The 27,551-nt window shown below is 42.6% G+C and overlaps 1 protein-coding gene across 2 annotated transcripts; it reads left to right on the forward strand.

Moving 5' to 3' along the window:
• enc2 (ectodermal-neural cortex 2) lies at positions 1-27,551 on the forward strand. 2 transcript variants are annotated; one of them, XM_062547484.1, is made up of 4 exons: positions 19-136; positions 3,083-3,200; positions 4,198-6,044; positions 26,189-27,551. In XM_062547484.1, the coding sequence occupies exons 2-3, from the start codon at positions 3,137-3,139 to the stop codon at positions 6,009-6,011; spliced, it is 1,878 nt and encodes a 625-aa protein (XP_062403468.1). In that variant the 5' UTR covers positions 19-136; positions 3,083-3,136; the 3' UTR covers positions 6,012-6,044; positions 26,189-27,551. The 2 variants fall into 2 exon arrangements, with proteins under 2 accessions (XP_062403470.1, XP_062403468.1); XM_062547486.1 differs by lacking the exon at positions 3,083-3,200 and having other exon boundaries at positions 1-136.

Consider the following 27,551-nt stretch of genomic DNA (forward strand, 5'->3'; position numbering starts at 1 on the left):
TTTCCACTGAAGCCTCAAACGGGAACAAAGTAGCGTCGAAACGGCTGGAAGACTGTGCCTAGCTGGATAAAAATAATGAATCACTCACTCGAACGGGAGCTTGGTGGCGTGGGCATATCGTTGTAAGAGTATTTTTGTGAGTATGACATTACTTTAATACATTACCAAGGCTTTGTCTGATTTGTATTTCAGTGTTTTCAAGTAAACTAGCAAGGTAAGATATGCATAATTATAGTGGTTTAGTGGAGTGTTTGCTAGCTACCCCGTGCTAGCAAAAGTTAAGCCCTTGTCTTAAGCTAGTCGGCCGCAGTTTATGGAGCGTAAGCAATATGGGAAACTTGAGGACCGATCACTACTGAGTACAGGGTGTTTTGCTCCTTAAAGCCATACCTTATTGATATGTGGGCGAAAGCAGGTCCGTTCTTTCACAAGCGTGTAAGTTGCAACCTTGAAGTAAACTAATGTTAGCAGAACACATGCCTATACATACTGCAAGGAGTGACGTTGATTATGTTGTTGGCGATTTTGTTCGTAGCATACAGAGATAATGATCCATGTGATTCAGCTTAATACCGCCAATATCTTACCGCCTATTACCATACCCCATAGTGTGTCGTGTCCCGATAGTGTTCCACGTTACTGACTTTATATTGTATTTACCTTAACCTTGTTGTCAGTGCCATATACAACTCCCTTCAGGCTTTCGATTTCCTTCAAGGCTTCTCCGATGTGTGGGAACCATTGTTTCTACTGGCCGTGTACGGTTTCCCGTAAGACTCAAGCTGCGCCTGCCTGGTGCATTGTTTGTCAGGTGTTTCAGTGTTTGCTTCCCCCTTTACACAGCATTCATTTGATTTATTGAAGATTATGATGGAGCCTGGACGTATTGGTGTAAGACTACAAGGCATTGAAAGAAAATGTCGAAAATGTAGGTTTTCAAGCTTGACGCATCTTGGCTTTGGCTGAGCCACAGGTCAATATTTCGATGCAGACCCACTCAATAAGCCACTGTCCATTTGCATTGCTGATGAAAACGTCTCTATTTCAAAACAGCTCTTGCAAAATTAGCCCTTCCTTTTGCCCTGAACCATGGCAACAGCAGCTTGTAGGCTATGCATTTTAAAAGATCTAGAAATTTAGTCAGGCTAATCAGCCCGACCAATCTAAAACCAATACTCTGACTAGATAGCTAAATTGCCTCTGAGTGCAAAATTGAACTGTTTTTACGTACTTGTAAGTAAGTTCCTTCAAATGACAGGAAGGAGATGCATATGCTAATAGGCCTATCACATTCTGCGATTGATGTGGAAGTGTGATGCCACCAAAAGTTTGATGAAGAAGCTGCCACCAGAGCAGCTAATGCATAGGATTTGCCAGATTGGCATTCACCCCCATGCTGTATGGATACGATGCATTTGATTTCAGTGACGCAGTGACCGGACAGGATGAATTGATGTTGGTGAATTGAAGAGGGTTCATTCAGTCACTTAAAGCCAGAGAGCAGAGATTAGGCAGCATTAATTGAACATGTGAATATTGGCAAAAACCGTGCTGCTCTAATCTGAATTAGTGTGTGTAAGCCTATTTGTGTGCTTCTGTGAAAACTGAAATTGCTGTAAATCTGCAATTAAATTAATCTCTTTACAGTCCTCTATTTGTCGGCCACAGCTGTGCTAGTATGGTGATCTCCTCTGCAGATTCTACTATAGATTTGACAAGTTTGTTAGTCAATTTCAGATGGGAGGTTTGAGAAACACTTAGAGGTGCTGAACCATTTGTTGTCAGCCATTTGTCCAGCAGATGTGCTTGCCACTTACAGTGCTGAGATCACTTAAAATGCACTCTCGTTTTCTGATCATCCTACTGAGACTGATTCATTGTGCTGGTTCAAGATTTGGTTGAAGTTTGCTAATTTGATGTGCAAATGGGCAACAGGTAGACTCTTGTGAAATGTGTGTGGATGAGTTGAGAGACACAGACTTTTTATAGTCTGATCACTACTGCTTTCACACCGTTCTATAGGCCCATCGGAAGCATTTTATATTGAATGTAATTTAATTTAACAAAATATTGTCCTTAACCTCATAATACAGCATTGCAATGCAATGTGAATTAGCTCTACAGTAGTGATGGCCTAGATGTTCTACTGCTTTAACTGCAGCCATTTTCATACATATTAGTATTTTACTTCTTTGCAAAATGGACATTTGTTAAGTATGTTAAATGTATGTTTAAACAAATGTTAAAACTGTTCATTATGGATGCATGTTTGTTATGCAACCACACCACGACCCCTTTCAACCCTAATCTTTGGTCAGAGTCTGATGCAATGGATGTCTTTCGAAAATCACATATCGTAACAGAAATGTAATGTCCGTTGTCTTGGCTAGCACTCTGTCAGGCCTTTACCCATTTGGATGGATGGATCTTTTAACCACTGACAGACTGCGTACCAGCTGGAAAGCCGTCTTAGTCAACAAACAGAGAGAGAACTTGCCAGTGTCTGACTGACTCTCCCTGAATTATAGCAAGCCCCCCTCCCCAATTTTCTTGCCTTGTTTTGGGAAGTTGAGAAGCACAGGAATACCAACACCCTATCTGAAAGGACCCCAGGAAGGCTATTAGTTAGGAGAGTGGCAGTGTTTACTGGGGAAGAATACTCAGCAGAAAAAAGAGACTTTTGTACCATGGCTTCTCTCTTGGCATTACAATGAAGCGGTGGCTCTTTCACAGCCTTATGAATGCCTGGGCAAGTTAACTAGCCTGTTCACTGGCAGTGATTCAGCACCTTGCGTGAGTGACAGTTGCCATAGGTGATGGTGTTGCGATGGCTGTGGAACTCTGTAGCAGTGCCCCTTTAAAGAAAACAGCGGATTCAGAGCACTGAACCTCCCGTATGGATAGGGATAAAAGACGTTAATTTGATTGCAAGAAAAAGAGGAGCCCTGAATACCAGGCAGCAGCAGAAGATGCATCTTTCCCTTCCTCCCTCGGGTACAGCGGTGATTGCAAAACATAGCTCTGTGTTGTTTTATGCATTGATTCTGTCCCCTTCTGTCTTCCGTCTCTGAACTGCCCGCAGAGGGACGGTGTTGTTGTCAGCGTGACCCGTTGGAGTGGCGTCTTTGGGGGACCAATGCAGACCCCTCCTCAGATCCTCACTCTGAGTGCCTGTGGCTGGGTCAGCAGCTTCTGTCGCTGTAAGTGACAGACAAAATGCCTGCAGCCCTTTTGACCCCGTAAAGCGGCCTGTGTGGTTCAACAAAATAGCCTCTATCTAAAGTGAACCCCAGTGCTGGGGGGGTTCCTGGCATAGCTGATTGTAACTTGACTGGAATGCACATGAGCTCATGTCTTGCCCACGGCTTATGAGAGTGGGACTAATGTTAATGTTGACGTTGAACCACACTAACTGCTTATAGCAAAAGTGCATCCCTACCCTACATTTTGCCTGTGCCCTGCATCCTAGTTTGGCACCCCCCCCCCCCCCCCCCTCCCCCATCTGTATGCACCTGCCTGCAGCCCCCACCTTTCCAGTTGTCCCCAGAGACTGTTGCACTGTGAATTAAACAGACCACATATGCATGTCAGCACATATTTACAAACAATATGTCACAGATCAGGACAGAGCTGGCTCAAAGTCCTTCCTATTCTTTATTGTTCTCTATGGACCACCGCAGTCCAAAATATTTCAGTCCATAGGGACCTCTCTGTTAACTTGCGTCAGAGCTGCAAGTGCACTGCCCCACAAATTCAGGGTCTTGCTTAGCTGCACTTAAATGTGTTTGGATGTTAGACGCTTGTAAGTTACCTTACCAAAAATGAAGAGCTCTGGATTGGATAAATAAAAGTGTTTTGTTGGCACAATTGCAACGTTCTTGAATTGAATGAATTTGTGAACAAGAACCTATAGCACATTGTAAAAAAAAACAACAAAAAACCACGAATAGATCTACTGAGTTCCAGTAAAACAGAAACACAGTTTGTTTGAAGATTTAATGAAGTAAATGTTTACTAACGATGAAACACTCATTAGCTTTAAATTAAATGAGGCCAAAGGATTCTTATATAGGGCAGTGAAATGCATCCACTAAAATACTTAGGCCAAGTGTCCATAAAATGTAATGTTTGTGAAGTGACCTAATGAGTGCAAGAATTGAGTTTTTTAATGCATGTGCCTTTTATATTTCTCCGCAGTTCGAGAGATTGGGACAAGTGAATCGCTGGAGACATCAGAGAAAATGTCCGTCAGCGTTCATGAAAACCGCAAGTCTCGGACCAGCACAGGCTCCATGAACATCTCGCTGTTCCACAAACCATCACATCCGGACAGTGTGCTAACGCACCTTAACACATTACGCAAGCAGTGCATGTTCACAGATGTGACGCTGTGGGCTGGCGACCGCTCATTCCCCTGTCACAGGGCCGTGCTGGCTGCTTGCAGCCGCTACTTTGAGGCCATGTTCAGTGGAGGGCTGCGTGAGAGTGTCGATAGCGAGGTCAACTTCCATGACAGCGTGCACCCAGAGGTGCTAGAGCTTCTCCTGGACTTTGCTTACTCGTCCCGTGTGATCATTAACGAGGAGAATGCCGAGTCACTGCTGGAGGCAGGAGATATGTTGCAGTTTCATGACATCAGGGACGCAGCTGCAGAATTCTTAGAGAAGAATCTGCACTCGTCCAACTGCCTAGGCATGATGCTCCTGTCAGATGCCCATCAGTGTAAGCGTCTGTACGAGCTATCTTGGAGGATGTGCCTGGTCCACTTTGAAACTGTTCGAGACACAGAGGACTTCTACAACCTTTCCAAAGACAAGCTGCTCGACCTAATCCTTAGTGATGAGTTGGAGATCGAAGATGAGCAGATTGTGTTCAATGCTGTGATGCGTTGGGTGCGTTACGACCTAGAGAGTCGAAGGGACTACCTGCCAGAGCTGCTGAGGGGTATTCGACTAGCCCTGTTGCCCTCAGAATGCCTTATTGAGGCAGTTGCATGCGAAGAGTTGGTGATGTCAGACAAAAGAAGCCGGCTGATAGTGGAGGAGGCCATGCAGTGTAAAAAGAAGATCTTGCAGAACGACGGAGTTGTGACCAGCCCCTGTGCCCGGCCCAGAAAGGCTGGACACACACTTTTAATTCTCGGGGGACAAACGTTCATGTGTGACAAAATCTACCAGGTGGACCACAAAGCCAAGGAGATCATTCCCAAGTCTGACCTGCCTAGTCCAAGGAAAGAGTTCAGTGCCTGTGCCATTGGCTGTAAGGTCTATGTGACTGGAGGGAGGGGTTCAGAGAATGGCGTGTCCAAGGATGTGTGGATCTATGACACCGTCCATGAGGAGTGGTCGAAAGGGGCACCCATGCTAATTGCACGGTTTGGCCACGGCTCTGCAGAGTTGGAGAACTGCCTGTATGTGGTTGGGGGCCACACAGCCATTGCTGGCGTGTTCCCAGCCTCTCCCTCTGTTTCACTGAAGCAAGTAGAGCGATATGACCCTCTCACCAACAAGTGGACGATGATGGCTCCCCTCAGGGATGGGGTCAGTAATGCTGCTGTGGTCAGCGCTAAGCTTAAGCTATTTGTCTTTGGTGGTACAACCATCCACCGAGACAAGGCGTCCAAGGTGCAGTGCTATGACCCCGTGGAGAACCGCTGGTTAATTGCAGCCGAGTGCCCACAACCTTGGCGCTACACGGCGGCAGCTGTGCTGGGCAGTCAAATCTTCATCATGGGTGGAGACACGGAGTTCACGGCCGCTTCTGCTTACCGATTTGACTGTGAGACCACCCTGTGGACTCGAGTGGGTGACATGACTTCAAAGAGAATGAGTTGCCACGCTGTGGCGTCGGGAAACAAACTGTATGTAGTTGGCGGCTACTTTGGGACACAGCGGTGTAAAACACTAGACTGTTATGATCCGATGTCAGACAACTGGAACAGTATCACTACAGTGCCTTACTCGTTAATTCCAACAGCTTTTGTGAGCACTTGGAAACATCTTCCTGCCTAGTAGCCTCATTCTGGAAATGGAATCAAACACAAGGTAAGCATTTACAGGTGCAGATGCATTTGCATCCTTTTTTTTCTGTTTTTATTTATTTATTTGTTCATTTGTTCTTTTAGAACATAGTTATGTAACAAAATATTTCAGAAATATTCATCAGGTTAAAGCACATGACCAGAACATCAGGGTAAATAGTATGACCAGAACATTTACTCATTTACAAGTAGGAGGTCACCTAAGCTTGTTTACAATGTCCTCTTGTATTAGAAGCCATGCAGTATTTCCTTTTTTTGTGAGGCGGAGGGGAGTATTTCCTGTTTCTCATGGGATGGAGTGTCACTGAGCTGTGAAACCAATGAAAAGCAAGGCATCATGCACGCAAGGTCTGCAAAATTGGCCAGGTCCTACCCAGAATGGACTTTATACCACGGGAGGCTCTCAGCTAGCATTCTAGTTCTATTGGAGCGTCAGCTGGGTTGTCTTCTGCAATATTATGCTCCTCTCATGTTTATTCGAACATGGAATATCTTGTTCATGCTCAACCGGGTAACTCTTTCTTTAACTTTGACACATGCATAGATGGCCTTATTGACACCAGACCCTTCTCAATTGAAAGTGCGTCTGGAAAACATTCGTTGACTTTTGACTCCCAGCAGGGGCATTATTAGCAGTGAAAATAAACTTAAATTGGTGCACTAAATTCTTACCAAATTGTTTCCAAATCTAAAGTCCCATTTGTCGATGGTTAGTATGTGTACCCCCAGGCTGACACAAAAATCTTTCTGCAGCTTAACATGATCATTCACTACGTGCAATGGTCCATGTAAACAGGTACAGTAAAGGCATCTTTAAATCAATCACACAATACTCATGGGGAGAAGACACAAGTTTATGCCGCATTACTTACCTAAAAGAGAGGCGACGGATTAAAACAGTAGCCACTATAACACAACTGAGGCCCCACCGAAAAGATAATGCTGGCTGAGCCTCTTCCGTGATACATAGTCCATTCACCATATATGAGAAGTGACTTCACTTTTGACAGAGTGTACACTGTCCGTTGTTGTTTTGTTGTTGTTGTTTTTAAATATACCCATAGTGTGAAAACATTTGGAAAGTCCAGATAAAGTGATGCTGGTTAGACCCAGGGTCACGAGAGCACAAAGACTTTTTCAGCACTGACATTTTCCACAGTCCCTCACTCCGATCAATGGGACACATTTCTCACGGAGAGCCAATGAACCACTCCACTCATTGATTTGTGATCTGCATTACAGAGGCTCTGTAGTCAATTGCCTATTAGCTCGCAAGCTGGAGAACACCCGCTGCAGTTCAATCAGCTGTAATTACTGACTGGTCTATCAAGTACGGGCTATTGTCATGGTTTGCTGTTGTCAATCCCAGTGTCAAATCCAAAGGTCAGCAGAGTAGTCCACACACCAACATACAGTTGTAGATATAGCTAGCAGTCTGAAGAAATACCTTTTAAAGGATTCCGACGGTTTACATAATATTCCGCTACCTCATCAATAAATGACAAGGCCTAAATGTCTTATCACAAAGCAAAGCGCTCCCACAGTTCTGTGAAGGACTGTACTTCAGTCTTAACATAGCAAATGTAGCTGACTGATATCTTATGCTTGACTTCAGTTATAAACTTTATATAACCAAAGCAGTGCTGGTTTACCATGTCATGGGAGTAGGAATGCCTAATAATTTATATTTGGCGTCATGACAGTCCAGCCTGACATTGCTATGATTTTAGTAAGACTGTGTATGTAGAACACAGTCTACATACACAGTACCCCTTAGAGAACTTCGAGAACAAGGCCGAAATAGGATCCATAGGCCTAGGTTTTCCATCTTATGCCTTTTCCTACATTTACATCTACTCTGCTATTCCCAAGTGCGAGCATTGAGATTAGCCGGAACGGCTGAAACGTCTGCTCCCTTCAATTAAACTTTCTCTGTAAAGACTTTGTCTAGCGAAATCTTCCAGTGTGCGAACCACTCCAACCTTTTCTTCACATAGGCCAAGCAGAAATGAAACTAGCCTCCTTTAGGTTCAGCTGCCCCTGTGGCTGGAGACTGTTGGGGGCAACAATCCCTGTTTTCGTCACAGAAAGCGCAACCTTCATGTTTGTTCTCACCTCAAGACCACGGGAGAGACAATTGATTTCCCCTTAAGATCTTGAGCAGCTCCTCATATCCCCAGAGCCTCCCCAGGTTATTTTTTCTGCTGCCGCTGCCACCGCCACTGCTGTCGGTCCCAATCCTGTCTCCATCATAGCCTCAGCCATCTGGGTCCTTTCCCTAAAGATGTGTAAACCGTCTCTCTTATGATTAATCATTAACACCTCCCCCTCTCTATCTCACACACTCTCCCTGTCACACACACACACTCCCTGGCTGTCACACACATACACATATACTAGCAGCAGCAGCAGTCTCTTTTTCACAGAATAGCAGGTGGCCTAACAAAGCCGCAGGTTCTGATGAAACCATGAGGGGTCCAAAACCAGATGAATGCTTCCAGGCCCTATTGGTCTCCATCCCCTGTTGAGCCCAGATGACAGCTGAGCAATTAAATGAATCAAAAACATAGGTGAGCGTTTGCAAAAAGTTTTCCGTTGGCCTTGACTTCTCCGCAAACATTTGCGAACAATCGCAAAAAATCTGAGTGGGTAATTCTCTGCGAACATACAGTGGAACTGGACATGAGCTTGACGAAGGCAACAATGCAATTACCTATAGAATGGAAATCGTTCAAATTTAACTGTTCAAAGAAAATATGTTCACCGAGAACATTTGCCACTGTTTGCCAAATTTGAATGCACCTCTTGCACTGACCCACACCAGACCAGTGACAGATCTGCTTCCTGTGCAGCCAGTCAGGGGAGTTTCAGCAGGTACTTTTGGGGTCTAGCTTGGAGGGAGCAAGATGTCTCAAAATGTGAGGCCAAAATCTGACCGGTGGAGAAATGCTCACACATCTCTTGGGCAACACTGTAGCAGTCCTGTAATGCTTTTTGACATTCTTTTGCATGTTTCATTTTTTCTAAAAGTTGTTTTTCGAAGCTCCCCTTTTCTGACCTCTGGGAAGCCAAGACAGGTACAGGTGAGAGCGGCTGCTGGTTGCCGTTCATAAATACCTGTGTGTTTTTAATGCGCCACACTGGTTCAGTGTGCTGGTGGTGTGGAGGGAGAGGCTGGCAGAGAGGAATAGAGTTGCATGAATGATGCACACTAGAGCTGGCCTGGGAATCCTGTTTCATGCCATAAATATTTCAACAACTGCAGCAGCCAGCTGGAAACGGGCAGAGAGTGAAAGGGAGCGCGAGGGAATCTACAGAGGACACAAGACTAAAAGATGGGCAGAGAGAGAGAGAGAGAGTGTAGTAGATGGGCAGAGAGAGAAAAGGAGCGGGAGGGGAATCTACAGAGGACACAACACTGAAAGATGGAGAGAGAGAGTGAGGGAGTGAGTAGAAGATGGGCAGAGAGAAGGGGAGCAGGAGGGGAATCTACAGAGGACGCAGGGCTGGGAACGAGTGAGTGAGTGTGTAGGAGGTGAAGGAGAGAGTGACTTACAGGTGACAGACTGAGAGATGGGAGGAGAAACTACAGGAGACAGAAGAGTAGAAGTGTCAGGAGAGTGAGACAGATTGGAGAAAGAGAGAGACCGCTGAGAGACGGACATGCTGTCTCACCTAGACACCTAGAAAGAGAGAGAGAGAGAGAGAGAGAGAGCAAAGGAGATGGAGGGAAAAGGTCTGTCTTGCCTAGACAGGGAGATAGCTGAGGAGATGGAGGCTGTCTCGCCTGCCCCGGGGCTGCCTCACCAGGCTGAGCTTTATCCAGAGCTGATTTGCCATTTATCCATCTACGGCTGAGTTGATTCTCTCTCTCTCACACACACCAACTGGTGAAAGTGAGTGTTCTTCAGGACCATGTGTTGAATTTTTATTTTTTATCGCCACCATTATTACACCTAATGGTCTGTCTGAGGTGTAGTTACTATTCTAACTGAAAACCTCAAGTATTCAAAGAAGAAATAATGAAATGAGCTCTGCAGACATACTCATACGCCCATCTCATTGTGTCAGATGAAGCAGGGTTCCTAATAAGAATGAATTCCTAAACATTTGAAAGGTATACTATGCAACGTTTTTCAGTTAATCAATTCGTTTCATACTGTTATATATGATAAAATGAGTCAATACCGGTCAAACAATGTTTTTTTCGGCCGCCCTAGTGGTCTACAGCCGTAGAACCACGCTTGCAACTTCAGGAATCCTCGGGCACGCACCCATGGACCAGGAAGTCTCATGTGAAGTCTCAATCATGCTCATGAAAAGGCAGACTGACCGATTTAGGACTTTTGTAAAATATACACGCTAAAGCTCGGGGGAAGCTCTGCAGAGAAATATGCAAGCAGAAAACGAAAAGCGAAAGCGTAACCGGCGTTGCAATCGCCAATCCTGCATTTACCTTTAACTGGGAATAATTCATACCCATGACAAATGTTAATATTTTCATGTTACCATAAGACTTGTTTTGCATGGAAAAGACAAAATCGTGAGACCAAAGATGATGCATTGTGCGAGATGCTTACAATAATGAAATACGTCTGTTTTCTTAGTCAAATTACCAATAGAAATTAAATTAAGGTCAAAATTGAATCAAACGTTTGGCTTCGTTATGAATAATGTCTTGGGTTAAAGGGATAGTTCGGGTTTTAAGACACGAAGTTATATGGGTTCCCTGTCAGCAACGTTGTGCATCAGCACTGACTTACCCCCCGACAGCGTCCTGTGAGCCGAGATCCAGCCGGTTTTTGATCGTTTTTGATGCTGAAGAAAGTAGTCCGGCAAGTTTCTGGGGTCACGAAAGTAAAGTGTTTTTCTTCTCAAAACCATATGCGTTCAACAGAGTGATATATTTGCACCACAAAAACGTTGTCCAGCTGTCAGTAGCGCGCAGTGATAGGAATCGCGAAAAATAAGTAAGTGATAACGAGGTTTGAATTTTTCCTGGACAACGTTTTTGTGGTGCAAATATATCACTCTTTTGAACGCATATGGTTTTGAGAAGAAAAACACTTTACTTTCGTGACCCCAGAAACTTGCCGGACTACTTTCTTCAGCATCAAAAACCGGCTGGATCTCGGCTCACAGGACGCTGTTGCGGGGTAAGTCAGTGCTGATGCACAACGTTGCTGACAGGGAACCCATATAACTTTGTGTCTTAAAACCCGAACTATCCCTTTAACCTGTTGAGGGGTACGGTCACAAATATGTGATTAGAATGTTCGGTGAACTGAGAGTTCCGCATTATGATGAGACAATTACCCTCCGAGATTTTCCCCACAGACTGTATGCAGAACACTGAAACTATAGATTATTTGCATTGAATTCTAGAAGGAACTTGGAAAATAATTCACTCCTCAACAGGTTGTATATGATATATGTAATGAGTATGTTTTTCTTAATTTTATTTATTTATTTTGACTGAATGCCATTTCATGTCACATTTGTTTTCCAAACATTCATACAGACAGATCTGTTAATTATAGAAATAGGAAGTGATGTGATTACCCGGAGATTACCCTTGCTGCCACTCGCCTGTTCTGCGGTGTTCCTGTCACACAGCTGGTAGAGCAGGGGTGCCAGACACATGGCGCTCATACTGTAGGTGTGAGGATTAGGGAACTGGCCTACACTGATAAATGTCAACAACATATCAGACCTGACTTCCCTTTACTGATAGTTGGTATTATGCTTACTTAACCCTTGAATTAAAAAAAAAAAAAAACTAAACAAAAAAGAAACATTACTTCCTTTGTCTATGCCCTGATGAAGGCCAATATGGCCGTAACGCGTAGGCCCATGTGCTTTTAAATACCCTTGCCATGAACCATTAAAGGCTTTTTATATTTCTAAAAATCTCGGAGTGCCTCTGCTAACCCTTTTTTCCTTTGAAGAAACATTTACATTTAGGCCTATATTGTAATTGTCTCTTCCTGTTCTTGGTGGTTCCTGACCATTCATTTTGTCAACATTGTAGCATCTAACTGTAAAGCTGGACCATTTAATTACAGTATATCTGCAAGCTCCAAATTCTTGTATAAGAAAAGCCTGCTCAGCAGACCCATAGGCTTGTATATGAAGCTTACAAAGGACACAGTTTGTTTCATGAAGCACCTTAGCGCTGTACCTGATTGCATGCATCAGCAAAGGATGGCATCTCAATGCCGTGGATCTGATGACCGCTAAGAATCCGATCTGAGCGTGAAAGAGCCTTGTAACCTTCCTCTTACTTACTGCAGCCCGGATTTGTTTGGGCTACTGTACTTCACAGAACCACTGCCAACCTCAGCCCTGATACCCATACCAAGCGTTTTCCTGGCAATGCATTCTGAAATTTCAGGAGAGACACACACACTCACCGGTGAGAAAGAAGTGCTGATTACCGCAGGAAGAACAGTAGACTTGTACTATTGGTGTACAGGCTTGCATGATCATTCTAGTGGCAGCGGTAATGCACAATAAAATGATACATTGACATTTTTTTGTGAGGAAATTAGTCCACTACACTCCTCTCCTATCAGTGAGCAGCAGGTCAAATAGTACTGAAGACCTTGGATGAACTAGTGCAGAGCCCATAGATGGGACATTTTTTATTTGTATAATATGAAATTTAACACTGCACACACTCGTGCCATTAGGATGACACCCACCAAATTTGAGAGCAGTCGGATGAGTGGTTCGAGAGTTATGCGTGGAACAGACAGAGTGACACACAGACAGACGTTCCTTGCATTAATAGATAGATACTCATACTCGGGGGTTTAACTTATAATTATTTGCATGCAATGAATCAATCAATTATTTGCACAATTTGTTGATTAGTTGTTTGATCAATAAAGTGTCTCTCAAATGCCTTGCTTTGCCCACACACCAGAGATATTTAATTTACTGTCATAAAATGGCACAAATTCACTAACCGATAAATAGTTGACAACAAATAATCAATAAATTGTAGCAGCATTAATGAACGGATTGTGATGACTTGGCAGCTCACAAATGGGAGACATTAAATGAGTCAGTGATGAAAAAGTTACTTAATTGTCACTTTTTAAAGGAGAAATCAGGAAGTTATGTAGATTTACGTTTTTCAAGGTGACCAAGTATTGTCGCCACAAAAAAAATAAATAAATACATCTGTTTTAACTAGCTTGAGTTGCAGCCTGGCAGCTACAGCACTATACAATGGGGGCATGTCCGTGACCCCCATGTCCATGCCCCCACAGTGTAGCATTATAGCCCCCAAATCATAAATCATGAGACCCATGCAAAGTTTTGTGAAATTACCAAACCAGCACAGAATGACCCTTTTTTAAGGTTTCTCGTTCCACCCCTGAGTCAAGACAAGAGTCTCCTTATTTCTCCTAGAGCCTTTGCGTGACCCAGTGTAAATGTTATTCCATGTCTTCACACGACAAGCCCACACTGCAGTGGTTCTTGAAGAGCTGGAGGTATAATTGGCCTCCCTTAAGTCTCAGTGCACCGTTTCTTCCTGCAAGTAGCTGGGGGGCGAATCAGACTTGATTAGATTCTTATTTTTAGGATCCAGGCAGGGTGTACTCTCTGAATCCCTGTTGATGAGAAGGGGGAGGTTATTAGCTTCCTTCATACCTCACACCCACCCCAGAACATGCATACACTCCTCTTGAGGTGATTCCTGTACAGTGAGATGGTATGAATAAACCTCCATCATTTTTACCAGTAGAACTGTAAGCTAAGTTCTGCCCTCACCTAATCATGAAAGATGGAGACAGATCTGAAGGCTGTTGTAGTATGTATGTAACTTTTGGCTCTTGTCCAGTTAGAGAATTGTATGGTAGGAGCAGGCTTCACTCAGTTTCTGAATTCTTTTTTAGAGTGCTTATTGGCTAAACGTATAAAAAGCCACACTTTGCATACAGAAGTGTTTATTGCAGACATTTTTGCTTAGTGCCTTCATTTTGTGTGCTGGTGTCCAGTTAGAACAAGGATCTGCAGGCTTGCGCTGCATTATAGAAGTAAGGCCTCACGTTTTGCCATTCTTGTTTTTCATGTGGATGTTAATTAATTTGCATTGGTTTATCATATAGCCTCCTATAAGGGTCACGAGAAAGCAGCCACCACACAGACATGTAGTCTATCCCATGAATCAGTTCCATGTGGGTAAATCCTATGACCAGCCACTCTCCTCAAAATCTTTTTTCTTGACCTTGTGAGAACAACATATAAAGTAGGTGCTGAGCAAAACCGAGGGTTTCTCATTAATGGTTATGAAAGCTGCTGGGAACGGCTCCAGTTTGTCTCCATTGTGAGGATGGTGGAGACAGTGGGTTTCTCGGTTTGGTTTTAGGAGCAGGAAGATAGGCTGAAATAATTGCATGGAATTGGACAGCTGGTAACCAGTGTGGTTTACAGGGATTGTGTACAAATCCAGAATGTCATCAACATAGGGACTGTAACAATGGACATTGTCTCCAAGGTGTATTGTGGAGCTCCGAGTCCAAACCAACAGCAAGAAGAGGGAAGTTTGAGGTTGAAGTGATTGCTCACAGTGGCAAGCTCAGCTGATTTAGCCTGGTACTGACCACACATGCGATTTAAGCTTCCAGAGTACACACATTCACTGTGCCAGAGGTCACTTTGGATTAAAATAAATTTGTGGGAAATAAGCAAAAGCCAGCTGGGTGTTGATGTGTGTGTGGTACTGGCACTTAAAGCATCTGGAGCTGTCAGAGGTTGGCCCTGACACAAGCTCATAGGCCTGCAAAGTGCAATTTCAGTGCCCGACTACTCCAGATCATATGTCCATTTTGTTTCTTCTGAGATCTTATTCAGTTCAGTAACATTTGTTTGTTACCAAGGTTGTGAAGTTTAAATATCCTTAGATCCTTACTCATCCCTCCCACATTTTCCGGATGGGTTCTACATATTGGTATTGGTCAGATGTCAATATTCAGTCTTCTGTAATATGAGTCAGGTTTCTAGAATAAATTAGTGAATTCGTCCAAATTGTAAAGCTATTCTATATAACTTATTCTTAACTAAAAGTGCAGTGGTTATCTTTATTACATTTGCTTAGACTTGATTTCTTTATTGTTTGTCTATCATTGTCCATTATCGATAGATTATTTTCACGTCTAAAATTTAAAAAAATGGACTTCGTTCTTTATAAGCCTTAAGACGTTTTCAAAAGTAAGTAATGGTTTCCTCATGTAAACTATCCCTAGCAATGCAGCAGAGTAACATTCAGGCATGCAGGTGGTATGCAGCTCCTGTGAGTAAAGGGTAGGAAGAGATTTAGGTGAGATTTGGCAGAATGGAGTCATGTGACCTTGCAGCTGCAGGTCACTCAAAATGCCAGTGAGATCTGCTTTGCTGCTGGTTCCTGCCTAGTGAGCACTTTGTATTGCGCTGTACGGCATTGTGCTGTGCTAATCCAGGTTATTTGCCAGTTGGACAGGCCCAGCATCCCCTACCCCCACCGCACGGCATCCTGAAAGACTGAAGCAGCTAATTGTTTCTCTGTTTCTAGGACCGTAAATCGGATTGCACTGATATAATCTGATCTGCCATTGTGGGGTTGGCATGTTTCTGTACCTGGGAACATGGCTTTTTTGGCTCGACCCACAGGGTTTGCCAACTGGAACTGGTGGCTCGTCTGATAGGCAGTGGAGTCGGTCAGCAATTTCCCACAGCCATCTGTGGCATTACGGAGCAGACACACAGTAAACACTACCACCACCACCACCACCACCCCATGCTGGGTACATTTACTCTGAGCCTTTTTGCGGACGGCCAAACCCGTTTAAACTGGCACCAGATGCAGTGAGCGTTGAGGGCATGGTGCAAGGCACTCCCATTACCGAGAGTAAACGTGAGTCATCGTTCTCTGCCATGACTCAGCACTCTTCTCCGGTCGGCGCAATAAGGTGCCCAAAGGTTTACCCTCCAGGCAGGACAGTCTGGCGCCTGGTGGGAGGGATATACACGACAGTAGATCTGAAATTCACTAATTTGACAAAGAGATGTTTGTATGCGTACTGCACAATGATGTTGTAAACACTTGTGTTTACTGTATGATTAGAGCTACTCTACCCACATCACCTTGTGTGTGTCTGTGTGTGTCTGTGTCTGTGTGTGTGTGTGTGTGTGTGTGTGTGTGTGTGTGTCTTTGACTAAACCAAGCTGTCGGCTCAGTGGCTTGTAAGGATGGATGTCCTGCAGCAGCATCCTGTCAGGTGACCTAATGATATTTAAATGTGGGGTGAATGGTGCGCAGGGCCAGCTGGAGCCTCAGCAGGTTTAACTTTGCCAAATTTAACTTTGTGGGGGCATGTTCAGTGTTGTCAGAGAGCCATATTCAGGAGCTCGTTGGCTCGAAAGTTTATTCGGACGGGATGATAAGTCATTTTGGCCTCTGCCTCACTCTGTCGGGAACTGACCTCTCTGGAGTTCACACGCAGGCTCTGGAGGGTTTTGAAGTTTAACACAGCTGCTTGCTCTTTCCTGCAGCTCAGGAATAGTTTTGAAAAATGTGTTGCCCATGTAGCAACCCACAACATATATCAGTTTTTTATTTGCATTTTTTTTTCATCATTTGTTTTTTTATTTGTTTTGCCTGAAGTGATCGCGAAGCCTAATATCAGGATGGACCATTGCACTTCACTGCCTCTATGGCCACAAATCCATTATAAATCCCCAAAACAATTTCATGCAGTGCCTAGCATTTGAGTAGAGTAAAGCCGTTATGTTTGACATATTTTTAAGTGGTGCCTCCCCGCCACCTCCCCCCTCCCACACACACACACACACTAACACACACACACCCTCCGTGTGTACAACTTAAACTGTGAAGCATTCCGAAATAGTTTGATTGCCGCTGTGGCCGCCGCCGCGCCTGCCTGCCTAGCGCTTTCACACTGCAGAGGAAGCGGATTAGCATGAAGCTGGAAACGTGGTGCAAACATGCCAAGGTGATGAGGATGGGATTAGCGACTGGTAAGCCAGCCAAGCTCCAAGCTCCGCAGCGGATAGGGTTTTTTGTGTGTGTGTGTGTGTGTGTGTGTGTGTGTGTGTGTGTGAGGGTTCAGGGAAGCTCCTGAAAGGCTTCAAATCTCCTTAGCCAACCCTATGGATATGGAGAAATGGAGGATATGAAGCAAGGTTGGTGCTAAGAGGGTCTTAAGTGCCTGCTTCAGTTTTTACAGCTCAGATGCTCTTGAAATATGTACTCCTGATGAGTTGTCATGACATAAAGCTACATATACAATACTCATGTTAATACCTGAGAATTTAGTCAGATCATAAACCGTTTCATGCTGTTTGCATACACAACAATGTCTCAACTGCTGGGCAGTACCACTACAACTTGACACTACCTTACCTGCTAGTTCTCTGTTGGAACTATGATTTAACAACCATTTGGTGGCCTCAGAATTCTCCTCACTCCTGCTGCAGAATCATCTGCCTTGTGTCTTGGGACCAAGCCATCATGAGAATAAAAGCGCGAGTTAAAATGAAGGTTACGTAAGATGGCTTCACTAACGCCACGAGTGGGAGCGGGAGACACATGCTTAATTATGGCATTAAGAAACGCAACATTAGATCATGTCTGTCTGCCGATGACAGGGCCAAATTACCATTGTGGATGAAGACAAAAACAACATGGGAATGATAGTTGGAGTGATGATGGAGCGAAGTTCAGTAGAGCTACCAAAATTATACAGCATTTAACTTAAATACATAATTAAGTGTCTGACAGACTAGATGCTGATAATACGCCATACCAATTTTAAACTAGAAATGCAATTCCAAGGAATTACCAGTGCATGAAAATGCCAAAAATGAAATGTACAATATAATTTGTAGTTAACACAAATAATATAAAAAAGAGAGATGGGGTAAAACTGAGCGAATGAGGATTTACCACTGATCTATAAATAGGTAATTGAGAGTTAGGTGTTGCTAAGACATATATGGTTGCTAGGTTGACGTGGTTTAATAAATGTTGATAGGCAGATAGTTTAATAGACATAGTTTAAGGGCTGTGTAGAGGTAGACAGTTTAATAGATGTTGATAAGACAGATAGTTTAATGAATGTTGATAGACAAATAGTTTAATGGATGTATAGGTAGATTAATGGATGTTGATAGGAGAACAGTTTAATGAAGGAATACATAGTTGGAAGTAAATGGATAGAGAGAAAGTGGAAATGGAAAGTTGAATTGAATGGAAAGTGGTCTTTGTTAACTAGGGTGATTGCGATGATTTCTATATTGTTGCAAGGGTAATTGAGATAGCTGTTAGGTTTATCATAGGGTATTCATAGTGGTTACTCTGCTATGTAGGTTGCTAAATTAGGTGGAGGTTCCTAGGTGGTAATTGAATCAGACATGAGTGTTGATAAACAGAAGGACAATTTCCAAACTGATCATATATAGATAACACACCAGCATGGAGCATGGAGCTCTTGAACAGTCCAAAGGCAAACTAGGCTTAGTTTATTTTATAACCTACTGTAACATCGATATTATGTTGAGATATGAAGTCATGCATGGTTAAACCATGAATGTTTTTTTTTTTTTTTTTGCTAGGCCTACAATAAACTCTACAATTTAGGATGAGAGCACGAGGGATCACAGCAAGAGATCATTTGAGTAGACAATATGCGTGGATAAATTTACTTTTTTAGAAATGGTGAAATCTTCAGAGGTCATTCTTTTACTGTCTATCATGCAGGCTCACATTGCCTACGTTAAACATCATAATTGTATTGCATTATCGTGACTGTAGAAGAGCTAGGGTGTGCATTGCACACAAAAATCACAGTTAGGCGACGCCGACGTTATTGGCTGAATGATTAGGTCTATATTTTTCAAATTGATAAAAAAAATTCAACGCTCATTTCGGCAGGCTGTGTAGCCGAATTACATTGATATCATATTGTGATATCCTCTTTATTGTGTGTGATGTGTTCTGTTACCTGTTCCTGAAATAGTTGTGTCCCTTTAAGGGGAACTTAGGGGTGGAGTTTTAGGTACGTGTGTTTGCGTGTGTTTGTTTGAGCAGGTCGGAGTCGGAGAGTGAAGGAGTTGGACAGAGAGGTCCGTGAAATAATGCTCTGAGCGTGAGTTGTGGCTAAGACAGCAACTCGGTTGTGATATAAGCTAGGCTACTTGGTTGATAAATAAAGCACGGGAATTTTCCCTCAAGTGTGTCAAAGTGTCTGGAGTATTACAATATTCATCCTGGCTGTAGCCTAACTTTAGATGAAGCAGGCTATGAGTTTCACAATAGGCTATTAACGGTGGTAGACTTAAATGTTATGCCTAATCGCCTGCCAAAAGACGGGGATCAACACTGGGAGTTGACATTGATTCAGTGAAGTTAGCTTTATTTACAGCTTAACTATCTAGGTCTCTCGTGGTCTGCGTTTAATTCACGTAGCCTAGGCTAGCAATTGTGCCTGGCTTGATAACGTTAGGCTATTTGTTTTAGTCGGAAATCGTTTGGTTTGTTATGTTAACCGCACTTTGTGCGTAGGACATATGCCAGATGTGCTGCCAGATGTGGACTTATAATGGCAGAAGCAAGCTCGGACCAGTCCAAATTGTTTGTTGCCTGCTAGTTAGCGAGACAGTCTAGTGCTTCAGATTATCCAGTGGTTTATCTAGCCCAAGTATGTTCAGGTGGCATACACAACAATCCGTTTCAATGTTTTTATGTTGACAACAAGTCATGTTGTACAGAAACACGATAGTAGTTCATTTCAGTGTGCTAGCGATTTAGTTGCTATGTGTTTTCAATAGGTTATAATGGGTCAACAAGCTAACTCTACCGTTAGAGAGCTTACTTTAACCTACAATGATCTGTATGTCCTGAACACATTTATGTCGCATATAAACAACAAACCGTGTCAAAATAAACCATTAAAAGTGGTCAAGAAACCTTAATTACAGTGCATGAAAATGCACTGTACTGTTATTCCTAGACTTCTTATTCCTCTTCTTCTTATTCCGCTTACCGCTTTTTCCGTACGCAATTTCTCTTCAACCGTTTAACTTAGAAACTTCATTCAAACTCTGTAATGTAGGTCTTCTAATGGATTAGGTTGCTATGACTTTAACACTATGTAACTTTTATACTTTTTAAACTATAAATTAAAAACTATTAAAAATGTCCCCATAGACTTAACATTGTGATCATGACATCATAGAATCTTTATGCAAATGTGAACCACTCAGAGCAAATCAGAAGCCTGCGTTGTACACAGAGGCGGGAGTAACAAAAGAATCAGAAAACAATGGCGGCGGCCCTGAGGGTCGTAACTGGAAATATTAAATGTGAATTAAGGTTTCTTGACCACTTTTAATGGTTTATTTTGACACGGTTTGTTGTTTATATGCGACATAAATGTGTTCAGGACATACAGATCATTGTAGGTTAACGTAAGCTCTCTAACGGTAGAGTTAGCTTGTTGACCCATTATAACCTATTGAAAACACATAGCAACTAAATCGCTAGCACACTGAAATTAACTACTATCGTGTTTCTGTACAACATGACTTGTTGTCAACATAAAAACATTGAAACGGATTGTTGTGTATGCCACCTGAACATACTTGGGCTAGATAAACCACTGGATAATCTGAAGCACTACTGTCTCGCTAACTAGCAGGCTATGTAGGCAATAAACAACTTGGACTGGTCCGAGCTTGCTTCTGCCATTATAAGTCCACATCTGGCAGCACATCTGGCATATGTGTACGCACAAAGTGCGTTTAACATAACAAACCAAACGATTTCCGACTAAAACAAATAGCCTAACGTAACGTTATCAAGCCAGGCACAATTGCTAGCCTAGGCTACGTGAATTAAACGCAGACCACGAGAGACCTAGATAGTTAAGCTGTAAATAAAGCTAACTTCACTGAATCAATGTCAACTCCCGGTGTTGATCCCCATCTTTTGGCAGGCGATTAGGCATAACATTTAAGTCTACCACCGTTAATAGCCTATTGTGAAACTCATAGCCTGCTTCATCTAAGTTAGGCTACAGCCAGGATGAATATTGTAATACTCCAGACACTTTGACACACTTGAGGGAAATTTCCCGTGCTTTATTTATCAACCAAGTAGCCTAGCTTATATCACAACCGAGTTGCTGTCTTAGCCACAACTCACGCTTTTAACAGCATTATTTCACGGACCTCTCTGTCCAACTCCTTCACTCTCCGACTCCGACCTGCTCAAACAAACCCACGCAAACACACGTACCTAAAACTCCACCCCTAACTTCCCCTTAAAGGGACACAACTATTTCAGGAACAGGTAACAGAACACATCACACACAATAAAGAGGATATATCACAATATGATATCAATGTAATTCGGCTACACAGCCTGCCGAAATGACCGTTGAATTTTTTTTATCAATTAGAAAAATATAGACCTAATCATTCAGCCAATAACGTCGGCGTCGCCTAACTGTGATTTTTGTGTGCAATGCACACCCTAGCTCTTCTACAGTCACGATAATGCAATACAATTATGATGTTTACGTAGGCAATGTGAGCCTGCATGATAGACAGTAAAAGAATGACCTCTGAAGATTTCACCATTTCTAAAAAAGTAAATTTATCCACGCATATTGTCTACTCAAATTATCTCTTGCTGTGATCCCTCGTGCTCTCCTCCTAAATTGCAGAGTTTATTGTAGCAAAAAAAAACCCAACCATTCATGGTTTAACCATGCATGACTTCATATGCATGACTTCATATCACAACATAATATCGATGTTACAGTAGGTTATAAAATAAACTAAGCCTAGTTTGCCTTTGGACTGTTCAAAAGCTCCATGCTGGTGTGTTATCTATATATGATCAGTTTGGAAATTGTCCTTCTGTTTATCAACACTCATGTCTGATTCAATTACCACCTAGGAACCTCCACCTAATTTAGCAACCTACATAGCAGAGTAACCACTATGAATACCCTATGATAAACCTAACAGCTATCTCAATTACCCTTGCAACAATATAGAAATCATCGCAATCACCCTAGTAATGTTAACAAAGACCACTTTTCATTCGATTCAACTTTCCATTTCCACTTTCTCTCCATCCATTTACTTCCAACTATTTATTCCTTCATTAAACTGTCCTCCTATCAACATCCATTAATCTACCTATACATCCATTAAACTATTTGTCTATCAACATTCATTAAACTATCTGTCTTATCAACATCCATTAAACTGTCTACCTCTACACAGCCCTTAAACTATGTCTATTAAACTATCTGCCTATCAACATTTATTAAACCACGTCAACCTAGCAACCACCATATATGTCTTAGCAACACCTAACAATCTCAATTACCTATTTATAGATCAGTGGTAAATCCTCATTCGCTCAGTTTTACCCCATCTCTCTTTTTTTATATTATTTGTGTTAACTACAAATTATATTGTACATTTCATTTTTGGCATTTTCATGCACTGGTAATTCCTTGGAAGTGCATTTCTAGTTCACATTTAATATTTCCAGTTACGACCCTCAGGGCCGCCGCCATTGTTTTCTGATTTTTTTGTTACTCCCGCCTCTGTGTACAACGCAGGCTTCTGATTTGCTCTGAGTGGTTCACATTTGCATAAAGATTCTATGATGTCATGATCACAATGTTAAGTCTATGGGGACATTTTTAATAGTTTTTAATTTATAGTTTAAAAAGTATAAAAGTTACATAGTGGAAAAGTCATAGCAACCTAATCCATTAGAAGACCTACATTACAGAGTTTGAATGAAGTTTCTAAGTTAAACGGTTGAAGAGAAATTGCGTACGGAAAAAGCGGTAAGCGGAATAATAAGAAGAAAAAGAAGAGGAATAAGAAGTCTAGGAATAACAGTACAGTGCATTTTCATGCACTGTAATTAAGTTCATTTCTGTTTGGTGACGAGATGGATGGAAGGAATGATCAGATGACTGCAGTTGGCTAAGTAGCCCTATAATTAAAAGTGTCTGTACTGGTTTAATTAGCGGTATTCAGGTAATATCTGAGGTATTTCTCCAGATCCCTCATTAGAGAATGGAGATACTGTTTCACAGTTATAGAATGGTTTGTGTTCAGCACAAACTATTAAGTTAAAATTGTTCCATTAAATTAGACATTCTAGTGCCTTTTTAAACTGAAAATGCAGTACTCACCTTCAGAACCCAGAAGCATGTTCAAATGCTCTGTTTATTAAGAAAATAATAAAATACTTTACATCAGTTTATGTTGGCAATGACATTGAGGTAAAGATTACAAAGGGTTCCACAATAGCATTATTGGAGGGCCTAACCAAGGAGGTGCCAGCATTTCACATCTGCACATTTGCTTGCTCTGCTTAGGGGATGATATTTGTGGTCAAAGGTTGTTATGAAATCACATTGCACAAGCTCATAGTTACTCTTTTGTATGTCATTCAGGACAATGGTTTCTGAGATGATTTAAAACCAGCAATATATACTAAAGAGTTTTTTGTAGCTTAAAATAATGTTTCCAAAATCATTTTGGTGGTTCATCAGTTCTTAACAGGGTGAATGGCACTTCTGCCATTTACCATATTGGGTAGCGGATCTGTAGTTTGATGGAATGAGACATAAGAAACTACAAATTTGACATTACTTCATACTTTCATAAAATCATGCAACATACTCTATTTTGTCTGTGGACATCGATATTTGCGTGCGTGCAACAGAGGAAAAGTGCATTAGTGTTGCTTCACAGTGTGTCTCATTGAATTTAGTCAGACACTTTAGTATAGATTCTCTGTTGTGCCCCCACAATCTCTTTTGACCTCCAAGCATGTGTGTATTGCATAGTGTGTGCGTATGGTCTTTTCAAGCTTCTGTGAGGACTCGGCCCCAATATTGCAACAAATGGCACTTATGCTTGCGGCAGCATTAGCCTTTGTTGCTACACAATAGCCATACTTCCCCTCAACGAGGACTGATCCATACACCAGGCACTGACGTATCCCAGAAAAAAAGAGAACCTGATACCTGGCCTAACTTGTCTTTTGTTCAACTGAAAGAGGTTTGACAGCTTCCTGCTGTCCTCCATGGAAGTCCTCCCCAGCCTCCCCCTGCCACTAGCCCCACCCCAGGGCTGTGTCGGTGGTGGGCATAGTTCACTGAGTCTGGGTCAGCCCCAGCCCTGGTGATGTATGGTCTGCCGTTGGCTCCATAAGAGTGATGAAGCGAATCTGCTTTGTGTCCCCTTTGATATGCTGGAGCTTTTTTTTCCCCCTCAATGTCTTTGTCCAGAGCTGACAAAGGAACAAGTGGAGTGGGTGGGGGAGGGAGGGGGGGGGATTTCCTCTCTACCTGTGTGCCAGAGGTCAAAGGGAAAATATGGAACTATATGACAAAGGAGGGCATCATAAGTAAGGGATAATGGACGACACGCCGTTAGGTTATACAAAGTTCATGCACGTTCTAGACGGTAAAACGGCCCGACGCTAAGCGGAGAAAAGTGCATTAACTTTGTGTAACCAAACGGCGTGAAGTCCATTATCCCGCTTATTCCACTGTTGCCACTTGCATTGTGTTCGTTTCCGATGCTAATTTAAATGTTTTAATCGCTAGAACTGTATTTGTAGAACTACTTTTCCCAGACACATTTCAACTAATTTCTCAAACTGCGGTTACTAGTTCTAAATGGATGGTTGATATGGCCAAAAGCCAGTCGTTAGTTCTAAATCTCCCGTTGTCGAGCTGGCATATCCCAGGATTCTGATGAACGTTAAGGTGCTGTGTTCACCAAACGCGTTTTTTGCGCTGACGGCGACAATTTTCAATATAAAGTCTATGTACGTAGCCTAGCGTTCATGGCGAATTAATATTCAAGTGTGATACGGCCAACAAATTGGAACTTAAGTTAATGCACACCTTATAGAACGCAGGACAATGGGGAATTCAACCGAGCAGTGGAATAATGAAAGTCAGTATAGTCAAAATGAAAATCTACAGTCACACAGTCAAAACAACACAGTGAAAACAACACAACTTGGGTTGTTTTTAACACATCTCTGTGTCAAGATATGGACAATATAGTTTGTGTTGTTTCCTTTGTTTAATGTGTTACACAATATGTATTAAAAATAACACAACTTGCATTGATTTTTAACACATCCCTGTCCCCAGATAGGGACCACACATTTCCTTTAAAAGTGCAGTCAGTTATTGAGCCAATAAACACTTTCAGATATCTGAAAGTATGTAGTTATGTAGACATTGCTACTTCAGTCACTGTTAGTTACATATAAGCCCAGTTATTGTCATAGCAGGCTCCGCTCCACTCAAAAAAAAAAAAAATCTGTATTTAGTCATATCTTCTGTACTCTGTGGGAATTGTGTCCCTCTTTCTGTATATCGCTGAGCTTCACAGACTTCTCAGTATCCTTTTCATAGGTGATCATTATGACTCAGGGATGCATGATCAGTCGAGTGTTTGAGATTGTCTCATATTCAATCAGTCATCATTACTCCATTGCCCCATGAGCAATGACTTTCACATTTTTCACATTTCACAATTGGTCAAGTGGCTCAAAATTAGTCAAGTCGGCAGCTTTAGAAAGTAAGGATAGGAGCACCTTACTGAGTTTTAGAGTGTGCAGTTCAGCTTGCCAGTGATCGATAATGCCTCCCTCAAATGAAAGATGAATCTGCAACAATAGAAAGCCATGGGGTTAGGAGTGTCGATCTGCTGTGGGTTCAGTGCCCTGAGGTAAGGTGAGAACAACCTCTGACTCGGTGGTGGGAGCGGTATTGGCCAACTCTGGGCTCCGGTCCACAGACATTTGATGGATTGATTGTGCCCCCGATGGTGACCCCCCCCAACACTCATCGCGTTTTTGTAGAATGCTTGGATGTCTCAAGCTATTGGCCGGTCCACGGAGCCACAGAGTCAAAATATGTCCGGTGCGTCTGTCAAAGTCTCACATGTGAGGTCAAAGAAGTTTGAAAAATACTACTGTAAACAACAATGACTACGACTGACAACTGACTCGTTCTAGCCATGTAATGTCTCATTTTTAAATAGACTGTGTCTCTCTGTCTTTTATCTCTGCAGGCATCACACACACACACACACACACTCACCTGACTCGGGAGGACGACCTGGATCATCCCGCCAGTCTTGCTGTACAAACTGTGTTTGTGTGAGGTGTCAGTCTGTGCACGGACGGAGCAGCTGGGGCCGATGTCTGAATGGGGCGCTCTCTCTCTCAGCTAAGAGCTAACAGTTAGCAGGCAAAAAGAAAAAAGAAAAGCTCAGAAAAAGAGAGCTGCCCTCTAACCTCACCACCCTTCTCAAGTCCTCCCGGGCGCCCAGCGACCCAACCATCCCATAATGAGCACAACTGGAGGGAAAGAGGCAGGCCTGGGCCCACGGATGCTTCTGAGGACGGCTCTTGGACGTCACTGTGAAGACATGCCTTTCTAGTGACATCAAACCTGCAGCTTAACAAAAAAAAAGTCTTCTTGTTGTCTCTTTTGTTGTTGGGTGTTTGCTGTTGTCACCTGAAGCCTCTCTCAGTTTGCACAGTAAGCAGATGTGAGACACCTTTGAGGGTGTTTATATCATTCCTACAGTCAGTCGTCCTTCAGGCGTCCAGACCAGATTCAGTTCCTGCGGTTCTGGTTCACTTCCATACAGCACCACTCAACTCACCATCTTTGGGAAACATGAGCACACAGACGCTTTATTGATGAATTTCACTGTTTTTAAGCAGACTGAAAGGCTGTTTTTATGAAATATACATGACCAGGGTGGGGGTGGAGCACAGGTTTACTGTTTTAAAGAGGACGCGACAATTCACGAACATGAACATTTCCTGCTATTTATTTCACGACCTGTGAAACACAATTCCTGGAGGTGTCTCCGATTCCATGGCACAAAAAAAAAATCTTGATTATTATTAATAGATATCTGAAGTATTGAAAAAAAGCAAAGTTGATAATTGCATTGCAGTTAATATATGTGTTAGTGATTTACAAATGCACTTGCCACTGTAAGAAGTTTGATACTGATATGTGAGGACTATGGGCTTTGTAAATGGATTTTCTTTTTCTGAAATAGGAATGACTTTTTTTGGAGTATGAGAGTGACATTGAAAGGAATGAAGAGGGGAGAGAAAAAAAACAGAGCAAGTACGTCTCTGCCTTCCTAAAGTCTTAAGGACTTTTCTTATTGGACAAGTTTTTGGAAGTGTGTAGGTTTCACATATTCTTTTCACAGAGATGACTCAGCTTCTTAATCTCTCTCTGAAGCGGGAGAGGCGGCATCTCGTGGATTATGACAACTGAATCACGCAGGCCTGCCCGAAAACCAATTTCCTGGTGCCTCTTGACTGGTAGAAGTGTTTTTTTTCCCCCGTTGTTATTGTTGACTGACTCTGCGGAAGGGTTTGAATAAATGGCTTTCTGACATGTTA

This window comes from Sardina pilchardus, chromosome 10 (assembly GCF_963854185.1).
Source record: "Sardina pilchardus chromosome 10, fSarPil1.1, whole genome shotgun sequence".
NCBI classification, from domain to species: Eukaryota; Metazoa; Chordata; class Actinopteri; order Clupeiformes; family Clupeidae; genus Sardina; species Sardina pilchardus.

Bases quoted from the DNA above. Each gene is read 5' to 3' on its own strand.
- enc2 (XM_062547484.1), top strand. From the start codon at position 3,137: ATGCAGACCCCTCCTCAGATCCTCACTCTGAGTGCCTGTGGCTGGGTC. The intron at 3,201-4,197 runs GTAAGTGACAGA...ATTTCTCCGCAG, and splicing joins GGTCAGCAGCTTCTGTCGCT to TTCGAGAGATTGGGACAAGT.